The following is a 14,901-nucleotide window of genomic DNA, read 5'->3' as shown; positions in this document are numbered from 1 at the left end:
GGGGATTACAATTGGTGATAAGATTTGAGTGGAGACACAAAGCCAAACTATATCAGCTACTGAAAAAAGATGATAAATTAAAAAAAAAAAAAAAAAAAAAAAACTGAAGATAAGCCACAGTCTAAGAGAAAATATTTGCAAAAGACCTATCTGATAAAGGATTGTGATTCAAAATACACAAAGAACCCTTAAAATTCAATAAGAAAATAAGCCACCCAACTGAAAAATAGGCCCCAAAGACTTCCCAGGTAGGGTAGATACCACGACCACAAGGGTAGTTTTTCCTACGGCAAGGCTTCTCTAGTCCACCGAAGACTTGCTGATCCCTGTGATTTCTCCAAATGTGGTAAACTCAGCTGCGTAATTTGTGGTAGTAGCATACTGTAGTCATGCTTTTCCCTGGTAAATGAAAGGAAAAAAAATGAGCCAACAACCTGAACAGACACCTCAACAAAGAAGATATACAGATGGCAACTGAGCATATGAAAAGTACCTCACATATATGTCATTAAGGAACTGCAAATTGAAACAATGAGATCCAACTGCCTGCCCATTAGAATGGCCAAAATCCAAAACACTGATAATGCTACTGCTGTTGAGGATGTGGAAAAAGAACTCTTATTTATTGCTGGTGGGAATGCTGTAAATAATATTACAAAGACATGTGTACCTGTATGTTCACTGCAGCACTATTTATAATAGCAAAGACATAGAATCAATCTAGGTGCCCATCAATGATGGATTGGATTTTTTAAAACATAGTACACATACACTATGGAATACTATGCAGCTATGAAAAAGAACAAAATCATATCCTTTGCAGCAACATGGATGCAGCTGGAGGCCATTATCCTAAACAAATTAACATAGGAACTGAAAACCAAATACCACATGTTCTCACTTTTAAATGGGAGCTAACCATTGGCTGCCCATGGATAAAGATGGCAACAATAGACAGTGGGGAACACAAGAGGAGGGAGGGAGGGAAAGGGGCAAGGGCAAAGTTGAAATTTTTTTAAAAATTTTTTAAAAGGATATTTTTTGGTTCATGGAGTCCAGGGGTGGATCTAGCTTCAATCAGTGCTAACTCAGTGGCTCAAATGATGTCCTGAGAACCTGGTCTTTCTCTGTCTCTTTGCTCTGCTCTCTTAAAATACAGATTCCTAGGACCTAGCTGAGACATAATGAATCAGAATCCCCAGAATCTTTATTTAAAATAAAACAAAATAAAAAAACCTTCCCAGAAGAATGTCATACAGCTCTTATTGGTTAAATGTTTTATCCATGTATAGCAAGCTAGTTACAAGCTTCTTGCGGGCATAAACAACTTCTTTAGCATCCTAATCATATCTAAGATTGTACAAAGTGGACATAAAACAGATACTCTGAAAAGTCTGGTAGATCTGGGAATGCTGGAAGCCTCATTCATGCTGGCATCAAAAGGTATTTGAAAAAAAAATTCTGATAAGCTTTGGAAAAATCTGGGCTAGTGAAAATTGGATTTAAAGTTTTTTAAAAAACAACTATACCCAAAGGGTATTAGTGAATAAACTAGAGTTAATGAAGAGAAGAGCCTCACACAGTATTTCAAATAACTCCATTCTTGACCCCACATTGTTCAAAATTCTTTTGAATCTGGACAAAAATATAGATAATAAATATCATATCTGCATCTGACAAAATCAGGAGATGGCACATAATAAAAATGTATTTCATAATGTTCTTAAATAGCATGGCCACCCAAACATTAGTTCAATTTTAGTATTGTTCCAGTATCCACATTATAAATATTTTTTGTATCTCTAGTGTTGGTGCCATTTTTCCCCTGGGCATCAACATTTTGGCTGCCAGCTCATCTGGACTTATATCTTTACAACTCTAAATCTGGTGGGAAGAAAAGCTTTTCTTTTCCAATAACTGGAAAAAAATTTCTGGCCTAATCTTTTTTAACAGAACAGCATAACATACTTGTGAAATACCATTCACAGGGGCCAAGGGGACGTGATGTTGATTGGCCAAGCCTGAGCTCCACAATCACCACTTGGGAGCTAGCAGTGGTGTCAGCCCCACCTGAGACACACATAGGCTAAGAATGGCAGCTGGGGTGGGAGGGTGGGGCTGTCCCCAAGAAAACTTGCACTAGAACGTGGACTGGCTGCCGAGCTGCTAAATGATGGATTCAATAAGCCAGGGTCCCTGCTCTCCAGGAGCTTATGTGCCACTCAGGAAGATGTCTATGTGAACAGATACTTTCAGTATAAGGTGGAAAATGTTGGAATAAAGGTTTACAGGGTAGAGAGGCATGTAAATTCAGGCTAGCGGTCAAGATTGTATCTATGGAAGGTTCCAGGGAGAGACGAAGTCTGCGTCTAGAAAGATTCCTAAGTTTTTGTGGGTAGAGAAGTTGAGAATGATCTAAGGATGTTTCCAGGCAGTTAAACTATAAGACTTGATCCTGTTGAAGTTGGGAATCATGTCTTATCTTTGTCACTCTGGAATGCAACACACTGCCTGGCATGTAGTGGACACTCAGTAAATGTTTATAAATGTATTAATATTCCTTCATTAGTTCTCAACAAAAATCCCGTGGGGGATTTATAAGATGAGTATTTAACCTCATTATCCACAGAAGGAAATTGAGATAGAGAGATTAGGTCATTAAGATCACGGTGCTTGCCAATTATGGTGCCAAGATAACCCCCACAGAGACAGGGATGTATGCAGGTCAATCCAAACCAAAACCTAGTCAGGAAGAAGGCCATAAATTCTAGCTTTATGTTATTAAAGCAGCAAAATGAGAAACAAAGTAAAGTCAAAGTCTTACTGTGGTTAGCAGTTCTTCTCACAAAGCCCAAAACACCAGATTTTCTTCTAATGATTTCAGATGTTAAGTGGTAAAAACTGATTTTAAAATGTTCTTGAATAAATAAGTACTGGGGAAAAAAATGAGGAGGAAACATGTTTGTTTGGGTAAATTGCTAAGCAACACCACACATGCCAGAAACTCCTTTTGGATTTCCTTTCGAGGTGGAGACCGCGAAACCAACGGGTACTTCAGTTCGTGTCTGTTTCATTAGTTCACACTGGAAAATAAAAGCCAAACAGGCAATTCTAATAATACAAGAGTCAGAAGTGTGGAGGCCACTAATATTAAATTAGACTGAAGTGCTTAAGGTTGCCTTTTAAAACGGCCCATTCCAGAGTCCACGGTGGCACTGAGACTGAGGTGGGATTTGTGCAGCGTGTCCAGGAAGATCTAGCACACTGATGAAAAAAAAAAAAAAAAAAACAGCAGCCAGGCCATGTTATCTATCCCACTTGATAGTTCCAGACCCCGCAGACGATGGAAGTTTGTAATGTGACAACAGGATTGTGGCAATGAGATGAAAAAAACTTGGTGCATGTCACTTATTTAATAATGGAAAACTTCTTATGAGAAGTAATGTCTGCAGATGGGTATTAAAGGAAGGAATTCTGTGGGTAGGGAGAGAAATTTACAGCCTCAGGGCCTGCTTGAGCAAAAGCTGGGCACTCTAAAGGGGAGAAACAAATTAACATAAAATCACAAAAGGGAACCTTAGTAAGCCAGAAGGAATGAATAAAGTATTTGAACAGGAAATAATGAGATGGCTGGTGCTGGGTTTATGAAACTTAAGATTGAAATTAATATTGAAACTCCAAAATGTAAGATTTAGGGTGCAATGAAACAAATGCTATTTAAGTGGTATTATACACAAATTGCTGTGAATTTTTAATGATTACATTTCTTGCAATACTTTGTAAAGAAAATTTTGGGTAAGCACACATATAACTCTAAATTATGTATGTGCAGACACATTTCCAATCAATTTGAATTCTTTTAAGGGTGAGGATATAGTTTCAGGAAGAAGATTCCAGATTTTGTTTTAAATAGGAACTGACACTATAGAAAGAAAAAAAAAAGGCCTATTTATGATATCATTAACTATAGATAGTCTGTATTCCTTAATATGCATCTGAGACTTCCCATGATTTGGCCCTACCTACCTTCCCTACCCATCCCAGCCTGGGCAATCTCTCTTCTGAATCCCCTCAAACCCTGTAAAATATAAGCTCACCTCTATGAGAGCTGGGCTTTTCCCCTATTTAATGAATTGCCATCTCTCCTAGTATTGTGCCTGGCATATAGTAGGTGCTTAGTAAGTATTTGTCATGGAAGCCTCCAGGATGGGCATGGAGCCCTCACAGCCTCACAGAAACTCACAGCCTAGCTGAAACAAAGACATCCACAAAAACAATTATAATAGATGAAAATAGTTATCATAATTAAGATATAAGAGCTAAGATTAGTTCTAACACTATTAGCACGTACATGTCAGACGGTGTTGTTCCACATGCTATGGTCTGGGTGTTTGTGTTCCCCCATAATTCATACATTGAAATCCTAACCTTCAAAGTGATGGTATAAGGAGGTAGAACCTCTGAGAGGTGATTACACCATGGGGGTGGAGCCCTCACAAATGGGATTAGTGCCCTTAGAGAAGAAGTTCAAGGGATCTCTTTTGCCCCTTCTGCCATAAGACACGGCTAGGAGGTGCAGCCTGTGAACCAGAAAGTGGACTCTCACCAGACAACAAATCAGCTAGCAGCATGATCTTGGACCGTCCAGCTTCCAGAGCTGTGAAAAATAAAGGTTCATTGTTTATAAGCCACCCAGTATATAGTATTTTTTATAGCAGCCCAAATGAACTAAAACACATGTATTAATTCACCTAATCCTCACAACAACCCTATGAGGTAGGTATTATCATTATCCTCATTTTTGGAGGCACAAGGCGATGAAGTGACTTGCCCAAGGTCACACAGCTAGGAAGTAGGGAGCAAATCTGAATCCAGGCAGTCTGGTTCCAGGGTCCTTACCACGAATTGGTGACTGCAGGCACAAGCCCAGAGTAAGTGTGACTCAAAGACCACTGAAGTTTCTTCTAAGTCTGGGATTCCAGATGATTGCTTCACTAGTGCTAACAGTGAAGTATAGAAATACAGGGGAAATATTTATGAAACTTCTTCCATTTGGAACACATTGGTGCTTCTCAAACTTTGGATGACTGAGATTCCCCTGTGAAGATTCAGAATTTCAGGACTGGAATCCGGAAGATTCTGAGTCAAAAAGGTTGGAATGGGGACCCAGTATCTATATTTTTAGCAAGTGCTCTAAGTGATGCTGGAGATCTTCTGATCACAATTTGAAAACATTGTACTAGGCCTATTCTCCAGAGGGCCCTTTAGCTCAGATTCTGCATTCTCTTTCCAGGCCTGGGTCTCCTCTACTGGAATGTGTCTGTAATAATCCTTTGACTCTGCAGTGATGGTAGTGCTATTCAGGGCATCTTCAGCTTTAGAAGTTCCTTGGATGACAGGCACCATAACCCTTAATCCACTTGGTAATCTCTCATTTTTGGTCTGTCTCCTCTTGAGGGCCAGGGCCGTATCATACTCCGCTCTACATGGCCAGATCTGAATTCAGGGCACAGGAAATGTCTTCAGAATGAACTGATGAATAGCATGAGCCAGGGCTGTGCTCCAGACCCACCAGTCTTGCCTTTGAGAAGCTCACAGTTAAGAGAAGAACATGAATGTCTAAACTAACAAACTGCAGGATCAGGTAATAGGTAGCCATAACTACCTAAATATTAGCAGCATGTTATATGTGCCTAGGGAACAAATGAGTAATTCGCTAAGGTGGATGGATGGCATGGGAGGCCATGGTAGAGGAATAGATTAAGAGCTGTTATAGCTAAATTGTGTCCTCCCCAAAATTTCTGTGTTGAAGTCCTAACCCCCAGTACCTCAGAACATGACCATACTTGGAGACAGGGTCTTTACAGAAGTAATGAAGTGAAAACAAGGTCATGAGGGTAGGCCCTAATCCAATATGATGTATAAGAATAGACAATTAGGACACAGATGCATACAGAGGGAAGAGGGTAGAGGGTGTGAGGACACAGAAGCGGAGCCATCTGCAAGCCAAGGAGAGAGGCCTCAGAAGAAACCAGCCCTGCCAACACCTCGTGAGAAAATACATTTTTTCTTTTCTTTTTATTTCCTTCCTTCCTTCCTGTTTTTCTTTCTTTCTCTCTTTCTTCTCTCTCTCTCTCTCTCTCTCTCTCTTTCTTTCTCTGTGAGACAGAGTCTCACTCTGTCACCTGAGTGCAGTGGCCTGATCTCGGCTCACTACATCCTTTGCTTCAAGCGATCCTCCCACCTCAGCCTCCTGAGTAGCTGGGACCAAAGGCATACGCCACAAAGCTTGCTAATTTTTGTATTTTTTGTAGAGACGGGGTGAGAAAATAAATTTTTGTTAAGCCACCCAGTCTCTGGTACTTTGTTATGGCAGCCCTAACAAACAAATACAGGAGCAGAATCCGAGAATTTACTAAACCAAACCACGGAAATTAAATTGTATCCTTTAAGCTGCCAGAAGCCCACAGAGGTGTCTAAGCATCAACGTGACAAATAAGCAGCTTTGGTTCTGCAATATAACCTGGAAATAGTGAGGACACCGACGTGGAGAATAGGGATGGAGTTGACAGGGATCAATCGTTCTAATGTGCAATAATGCAAGACATAAGATCAAGCCAGCAGGAGTGAGTAACAGCGATCACATCAGAGAGATATTTGTGGGACAAAAGTAACAAGAAGATGAGGTGTAGGCGGTGGAGGGTAAACAGCGAGCCTTCCCATGAAGAAGAGTGGCCTGGGAAGTGAGGAGGACAGCGAAGCCCCAAACCTCACCTGGGGATACAGGAAGGAAGTGAAGCAGGTTCCAGAGAAGGGGACAAGATAATGGCTTAGGGTAGGTTAAGTTTCAGACAATTGCAGAGCATCTCGTTAGATGTGTTCAGAAGAGTGGAAACAAAGTCCTGTGCCTAGGCCCTCATGCAGGATTCTGTTGCTATAAGTCAGTGCTGGCCGCGGGGAGACCGGAGATCACGGTGGAGGCACCAGCGATCCGAGAGTCCTAAGACGAATCCCTGGATCCCCACAATGTGTGGAGAGAGAAGCCAACCAAAGATCGAGAAAGCATGTCCAAACCAGCAGAATCAGGGGCAGGAGGCCCATCAAATGCACAGCCAAGTCAGCCTTGGTAGTTTGCAAATGAAAAGATTTCTTTGCCCCGCTGGAGACTTCAGCTCAGGCTGGATGTCACTAATTCACACCATCTCACCAAAATGTTCTTTCCCTGCACTTTGGTAAATCGAGGCAGAAGTGGCTAGTGGTTAATGGGGACCCAAGAGTTATCTCGGCGTCGGGCAGGCAGCGACAGCTCCAGGAGCCCTTTCCCTGCAGGAGGGCGGGCGGGTGAGCGGGCGGGTCAGCGACTCCCGCCCTTCCCAGGCCTTCCCGGGAATGGAATGTGGGCGCCCGCGCCCGGGCTCCGGTTCCACTTGGAACGCGGGGCCGGGAGCCGCAGGGCAAGCGCGAAGACCGCGGGGGCGGCTCCCGCGCGCCTCCCCCCTCAGCGCTCCTTGGCCGATGGGCGAGGCGGGGCGAGGCCAGAAGGAGGCGGGCCGAGGGGGCGGGAGAGGGTACGCGGGACCGCGGGGCGGTCGGGGGCGGGGAGCAGGAGGCGGCGGACGCCGTGAAGAAAGGAACATGGCTCCTGAGGCGCATAGCGCCGAGCGCGGCGCCGGGCAGCCGTGCGCCGGACTCCAGTGACCGCGATGGTGAACTCCAGCCGCGTGCAGCCTCAGCAGCCCGGGGACGCCAAGCGGCCGCCCGCGCCCCGCGCGCCGGACCCGGGCCGGCTGATGGCGGGCTGCGCGGCCGTGGGTGCCAGCCTCGCCGCCCCCGGCGGCCTCCGCGAGCAGCGGGGCCTGGAGATCGAGATGCAGCGCATCCGGCAGGCTGCTGCGCGGGACCCCCCGGCCGGAGCCTCGGCCTCCCCTTCTCCTCCGCTCTCGTCGTGCTCCCGGCAGGCGTGGAGCCGCGATAACCCTGGCTTCGAGGCCGAGGAGGAGGAGGAGGAGGAGGTGGAAGGGGAAGAAGGCGGAATGGTGGTGGAGATGGACGTAGAGTGGCGCCCGGGCAGTCGGAGGTCGGCGGCCTCGTCGGCCGTGAGCTCCGCAGGCGCGCGGGGCCGGGGGCTTGGGGGCTACCACAGCACGGGCCACCCGAGCGGGAGGCGGCGCCGGCGAGAGGACCAGGGCCCGCCGTGTCCCAGCCCGGCCGGCGGTGGGGACCCGCTGCATCGCCACCTCCCCCTGGACGGGCAGGCGCCCCGAGTGGCCTGGGCGGAGAGGCTGGTTCGCGGGCTGCGAGGTAAGAGCGCGCGACCCGCAGCTGCCGATGCACAAACTTGAACGGCCGGCGCCAGTGGCGGCCGCTCCCCGGGTTCCATCTCGCATGCCTTCTGCGTTGCGCCTCGCTTGGAAGCGCATTCCCCACCTCCGCTAATCCTGCCCAATTTCCGGTACCCAGCGCGGAATTCCACTGCGCTCTTGTTGGTGCACATTTATTGAATACCTCCTTCTTTAGGATATGTCACCATAGTCCTTTTTTAACTGAAAATTAGTGAAAGCCTAATTAGAGTGAAAGAGTACATCTGGGTTTGTTTTTTTTTCTTGTAGGGGAAAAAATGAACATTACTTGTAGTATAACTGATGGCAGTTGCAACTGCATATTTGATAATGTCAGAGAATGTAAAGGAAAATATTACAGTCACCCGTGGTTTCCTTCTTCTTTCTTACCTGGATGCTGCGTTGTCCCGGGCTGAAAAGGGCAGCAGTACAGAACATACAATGTCAAGTTGTGGGAGGAGTGTGGCAGATTGTCATTGATGAATTTTTTTGGTGATGTGTGTGTTTGTTTTGGGGAGTGGGAGCTGTTGAGAACACCACAAATAGAATAAAATAATATCCGTGAGGTTATTTGGCCGTTTCTGATTCTAGACATTTTTCTAAAAACAGTTGCAAAGGAAAGATTACATTGTTTTAAAAAAATTTGAAGTATGTTTTTAAATAACTAAATTAATTGTTCTTTGAAATTCCACCAAAATGATGAAGTCACCAGATAGCCACTGATAAATGTATGAGTCCAGAGCGCCCAGCTCTACAAAAGGCAGAAGAGGAATTTTCAAATTTGTCAGTGCCCAGTAAGAGGACATGAATTTTCCAATACCAGAGGAAATTATCTTTTTACAAATTTTGTCAGAGATATCCTTGGAAAAGTGTCACGTTTGCTTCTACCCTCCAAATTATTTTAATCGATATTTTTAAGAGTTTCCATTCTCAGTTGTTTTGAGTTTTTCTTGTTCTTCCCCACCTGTCAGGTTTGAAAGTCTTGCACAAAAACAATCCAGGTGTTGTTACAGCAATGTGATTAAAACCAGGTCAGGCCTACACTCAAATCCCAGTTCCACCACTCATTTGCTGTATGACCTTGAGCAAGTTACTTAACCTCTCTGAGCCCCAATTTTTTGATTTTTTTTTTTTTAAAGAGATGATCATAACGCTTAGTCCTTGACTCGTTGAGAGAATTAAATGAGTGAAGACATAAAATGTGCAGCATGTATTTGCCATGTGTTAGCGCTTCAGAAATATAAATGTAAACATTTTGGTACTTCTTTTATGGAGGTACTTACACTAGTTAATTCAAGGCATGGCGGGGAACAAAAGATTCTTTTCGGATAACCTGTGTTAGCAGATTAATGATTAATAAAACACACTTTTTAAGGTTCAAAACTGGATTAATTAAATTATATGTTATTTTACACCATTTAAAATGTGCATTTAAAAATATTCACTGAAATGAGACAGAAGTTCCTTTTAAATTAATAAATAATGGTAAGTTGCATGATCTTTTAACTCAGTTTAAGAATTTGATAACACACCTAACTTTGTTTGAATAAACTTAATAATAGAATATAGAGAAATGAAATACATATTTCATATGAGTATGTATGTAAATTTATTTCTTTTAAAGAAAAATTTCAGGAAACAAAATGAATAAGCTCATAGTCATAAAACCTCTAATGAAAGTGTGTCAGTGGTCTGATTTGTAGGCGAGCAGACTCAGGACTGAGGAATTTTTTTTTTTTAAGAGACAGGGTCTCATTCTGTCACCGAGGCTAGAGTGCGGGGAAGCGAAAGTAGCTCACTGCAGCCTCAAACTGCTGGGCTCAAACTGCCCTCCCACCTCAGCTTCCCAAGTAGTTGGGATTACAGGTGCAAGCTGCTGCTCCTAGCTGAAGAGTTTTAATTATATAAAATTTTTAAATAAATTGTTATTCCTTTCTTTTATGAAGAAATATAATTGATATTCTTGTCACTTATTCAATAAGCACATTTGTTAAATATTTAGCACCCACTGTGAAGATAGCACTGTGCTAGCTGCTATGAAGAAATAAACTAGAATAGCATATCACTGTTTTCCTATGGACGAAAACCCAGAAAAGTAAAATAAGTAGCCATGAATGGTCGGGCGCGGTGGCTCAAGCCTGTAATCCCAGCACTTTGGGAGGCCGAGACGGGCGGATCACGAGGTCAGGAGATCGAGACCATCCTGGCTAACACGGTGAAACCCCGTCTCTACTAAAAAATACAAAAAACTAGCCGGGCGAGGTGGCGGGCGCCTGTAGTCCCAGCTACTTGGGAGGCTGAGGCAGGAGAATGGCGTAAACCCAAGAGGCGGGGCTTGCAGTGAGCTGAGATTCGGCCACTGCACTCCAGCCTGGGCGGCAGAGCGAGACTCCGTCTCAAAAAAAAAAAAAAAAAAAAAAAAAAAAAAAAAAAAAAAGTAGCCATGAATGGGTTGAGATTCCCCCTGCCCCCTTTGAATACTAATGACCGAAATCTTATATGCACTATGTAAGCAGTGCCCTAGGGTCAGAACAGAAAGTAACTTGCAATTTTTAAAGGTAGGAGAAATGACCGAAGTTTGGAGTGGTCAGAGTTTCCCTGGAAGTCTCTTGCCTTTGTGACTTTGTATGACTCACTCAGACTACCTGAGCTCCTCATTTATAAAATGGAGGAGTTGAACCTAGCCTCCAAGGATCTTTTCTAGCCTCACCATGCTCTGGTTTGTTGTTTAATGATATCAATCCAAGATGGACAAATGGTCAATTTTGCTTCTTCTACAGTAGATAGATCTATCTTCTTAGGAGAAGTAAAATAGTAAAGAAAGAAGACATGTTTGAGGCCTGTTGAGGCCTGTTTGCAGGATGCATTGTATCTCATCAAGGAATTGAGAATGTATCCCTAAATATTAGGAAGGAGTTGAAAGTTTCTGAGCAGGAACAGAACATGCTGAAAGGAAATTGAGTCAGCAGCATGGTGTACAGGAGAGCTTGGCAGAGGGAGACAGAAGGCAAGAAGACCTGTAGGAGGCAGCCAGAAAGGAGGTGAAGAGGGCCCGGACCAAAGGAAGCCAAGGATGATTGAAAGATTTAAAGATGAAGCCCAGACTTAAAAGTATCCTCAGGTATTTGTTTATTCTTTTCTTAACAAACTCTTTCAGTACAAAGATAAAATGTGGCACTCTGAGTCATAAAATTTTCTGAATTTCAGAAGTTGAATATTTTTCTGAATGTATCAACCTGTTAAAGTCAGTTCCTGTTTGTTATTTTAGGCATATGTTCTTGGGCTTTTTTTTTTTTTTCCTAGAGAAACTATGAAGTACTAGCTGTACAAGTAAGGGTAGGCCAAGCTGCTAAAACAGATACCTCCCTCCCCTTCAATACCCTGAAGAACAAGAAGTTAATTTTTTGCTCATGTAACATTTCGGAGAGGGTATTCCAGGTTAGCAGCAGCTTTCCCCCATATGGTTATTAAGGGATCCAGGCTTCTTCCCTGCTGGCTCTCCCAGGGCCCTGTCATTGCCTCTGTGGTCAAAGCTTAACAGCCACATGTAGGTTCTGGTGGAGAGTGTGAAGAAGGCTTGCCACTGCTGTTTCCTTAAAGGCCTTGTCCTAGAAATGGCCCACATCACTTTCAGTCATGACCCATTGGCAAAGTTCTTTTTTTTTTTTGAGACTGAGTCTCGCTCTGTCGCCCAGGCTGGAGTGCAGTGGCCGAATCTCAGCTCACTGCAAACTCCGCCTCCCGGGTTTAGGCCATTCTCCTGCCTCAGCCTCCCAAGTAGCTGGGACTACAGGCGCCCGCCACCTCGCCCGGCTAGTTTTTTGTATTTTTTAGTAGAGATAGGGTTTCACCGTATTAGCCAGGATGGTCTCGATCTCCTCACCTCATGATCCGCCCGTCTTGGCCTCCCAAAGTGCTGGGATTACAGGCTGGACAAAGTTCTTAATTATTTAGCCAAGGATACCTACGAGGGAGGCTGGAAAATGTAATGTAGCCATGTGCCCAGGAGGGAAAAAATGAATTTCAATAGATGGCTAGCGATGGCCTTATTAGTGCTCAGACTCAAATGAAATAGTAAGTCGACTCTTATTTCTCCTAAAATAATTGGGTCTTGACATTGAAATTGGTGTGCTGATTGTGTTTAATAAGTGACCTCCCATGCAATTATTTTATTTTGCCACAATTTATGTAATTTTTATTTTTTCTGCCTTCCCTTTTGATGTGTAAAGGGAAGCATAACTAATTATTGGAAAGGTTATTGAAACTTAAAAAAAGATTTGAACTTGGCTTTGGTTGATGCTACCACACAGAAACTGCAAACATCTGACTCCCCGCTCTTAGCTGCTGCTTGTGATAGTCTATACACAGTGACTGATGAATTTAGCCTGTCTTGAGGCTTCAGAACTTAGTCTTAGGCCATCACCAGAAGAGCATTATCCTAAATTACAGCTTTTCAGTGGGAGGGAGGGGCAGTCTTGCCCCTCAGGGGGTATTTGGCAATCTCTGGAGATATTTTTGATTGTCATACCTGGGGGGATGCCCCTGGCATCTCCTGGTTTGAGGTTAAGGATGCTACTAATCTGCAATGCACAGTACAGTCCCCCCCACACACCGTACAAAGCATTCCCCCACCCAAATTACCAGGAGTGAAGACTTTGAGAAACCCTGCCCCAGACTGTTAAATTCAAAAAGAAATAATGGTTTATTGCTCACTGTGTGCCAGGCACTGTGTTAAAATCCTTATATTCATAGTGTCATTTTTATCCTCACAACAACCTGTGAAGAAAAAACTATCATCCATCACCACTTTACTGTTGAGGGCACTAAGCCTTCTAAAGGTTAAATGACTTGCCCAGGGCCACAACTAGTAGATGTTGCAGTAAGGACTTAATTCCAGGCACTTTGTGTTCAAAGTGTTTCTCACCCACTGTGCTATATGCCAGTAGTGCCCAAACCTAACTTTAGCCAGCAATTGTCTGCATCTCTTTAGTTTATGAACATTTATTTATTAGGACATGCAGGATAAATCATACCAACACAGTCCATGTATCCAGAATTCTAATTGATCTAGGCAGTGGGAGAGCCTGCCTCTCTATTTATTTTTTTTAAATTGGTGTGAAATATACATAACCTAAAATTGGCCATTTTAACCATTTTAAGTATATAGTTAAGTGGCATTAAGAGATTTATTATATTATGTAAATGGACTTAACACAATTTATTTCCAGAGCTTTTATCATCCCAAACAGAAACTGTGTACTCATTAAACAATAACTGCCTGTTTCCCCATTCCCCCTTGCCCGAGTCCCAGGTAACCTCCATTCTACTTTCCCTGTCTGTGAGTCTCCCTATTCTAGCTACCTAATATAAGTGAAATGAGACCATGTTTGATCTTTTGTGTCTAACTTATTCACTTAGCATAATATTTTCAAGGTTTATCCATACATGAAAATTTCCTTCCTTTTTACGACCGAAAGGATTTCATTGTGTGTGTACACACACATTGTGCACACACAGTGAAATCCTATTCGGTCATGAAAAGGAAGTTTGCACACATATACACACACACATTTTGTTTATCCATTCATCAGTTCATGGGCATTTACAGTTTTTTTCTACCTTCTGACTGTTGTGACTTTCCCTTTATTTTTAATCTGAACTTTACTCCATCACTTCCTCCCTTTCCTTTTTTATTTGCACCATAATTTTGAACAAGCAGACTTTGTATTTTCATTACTCTGGGGATTTTTTTTGAGGGAGGCTTGCTACCCTTTGGGGTTGTGATAAGGTTGTGTCAGTAACAGAATTCATGCAGTAAAAAACATTTATGGGACTTTCTTTTGTGATAGGTACTAGGGATGCAGAGATGAATAGTACAAGGTCTTGACCTTCAAGGAGCTCAGGGTTTAGTAGGGAAAACAGAGGTATAAGTAAGTCATTGCAATGCCAGTTCCCAGATATGGGAGGATTCCAACAAAGAGAGGATCAGGCCAGGCACAGCAGCTCATGCCTGTAGTCCCAACACTTTGGGAAGCTGAGATGGGAGGATCACTTAAGCCTAGCAGTTCAAGGCTACCCTGGGCAACGTAGTGAGTGGCAAAAAATACAAAAATTAGCCAGGCAGGATGGCACATGCCTGTAGTCCCAATTATTTGGGAGGTTGGGGTGGGGGAATCAGCTGAGCCTGGGAGATTGAGACTGCAGTGAGCTGTGATCACACCACTGTACTCCTGCCTGGGTGACAGAGTGACAGCCTGTATCTAAAAAAAAAAAAAAAAGAGAGCGAGAGGATCAGATCTACCTGGAGAGGTCAGAGAAGGTTTCCAGAGAGAATAAAACTTGAGCTACATTTTGAAGAATGAGGGGGGAATACAAGGAGGGAAAAATGACAGGAACAAGACCTGTTCCTGTTACAGCAAACCTGTAACTCCCGCCATGGAATGGGCACATTTTCCTGTAGACAGTTGGAGCAAGTGTGGGCTTCAAGCTTAGGGGGCTGATACGATCACTTGTCAATCTGAAGATGACTCTTGCAACAGTGTAGAGGATAGGGTGAGGTGGA

At 43.5% G+C, this 14,901-nt stretch overlaps 1 protein-coding gene and 1 non-coding gene across 3 annotated transcripts in view; both read left to right on the top strand.

Annotated features, from left to right (window-relative positions):
- The first annotated feature begins 237 nt into the window (after positions 1 to 237).
- On the top strand, positions 238 to 402 carry LOC115896263. Its single transcript, XR_004056165.1, has one exon. It is a non-coding gene; the product is annotated as a U1 spliceosomal RNA (small nuclear RNA).
- Positions 403 to 7,606: 7,204 nt separating this feature from the next.
- PKD2 (polycystin 2, transient receptor potential cation channel) overlaps positions 7,607 to 14,901 on the top strand; it is a 69,874-nt gene continuing 62,579 nt past the window's right edge. Inside the window, exon 1 of one of the 2 annotated variants that reach the window (XM_030919311.1) lies at positions 7,607 to 8,301. In XM_030919311.1, coding sequence (XP_030775171.1) covers positions 7,704 to 8,301 — 598 coding nt within the window. In that variant the 5' untranslated portion in view covers positions 7,607 to 7,703. The remainder of the gene's footprint in view (positions 8,302 to 14,901) is intronic. The other variant, XM_010366154.2, reaches the window with a different exon arrangement.

The sequence above is a fragment of the Rhinopithecus roxellana genome, chromosome 2 (assembly GCF_007565055.1).
Source record: "Rhinopithecus roxellana isolate Shanxi Qingling chromosome 2, ASM756505v1, whole genome shotgun sequence".
Taxonomy (NCBI): Eukaryota; Metazoa; Chordata; class Mammalia; order Primates; family Cercopithecidae; genus Rhinopithecus; species Rhinopithecus roxellana.
The sequence above is the reverse complement of the archived record's forward strand: the minus strand, read 5'-3'. Positions and strand labels throughout refer to the sequence as shown.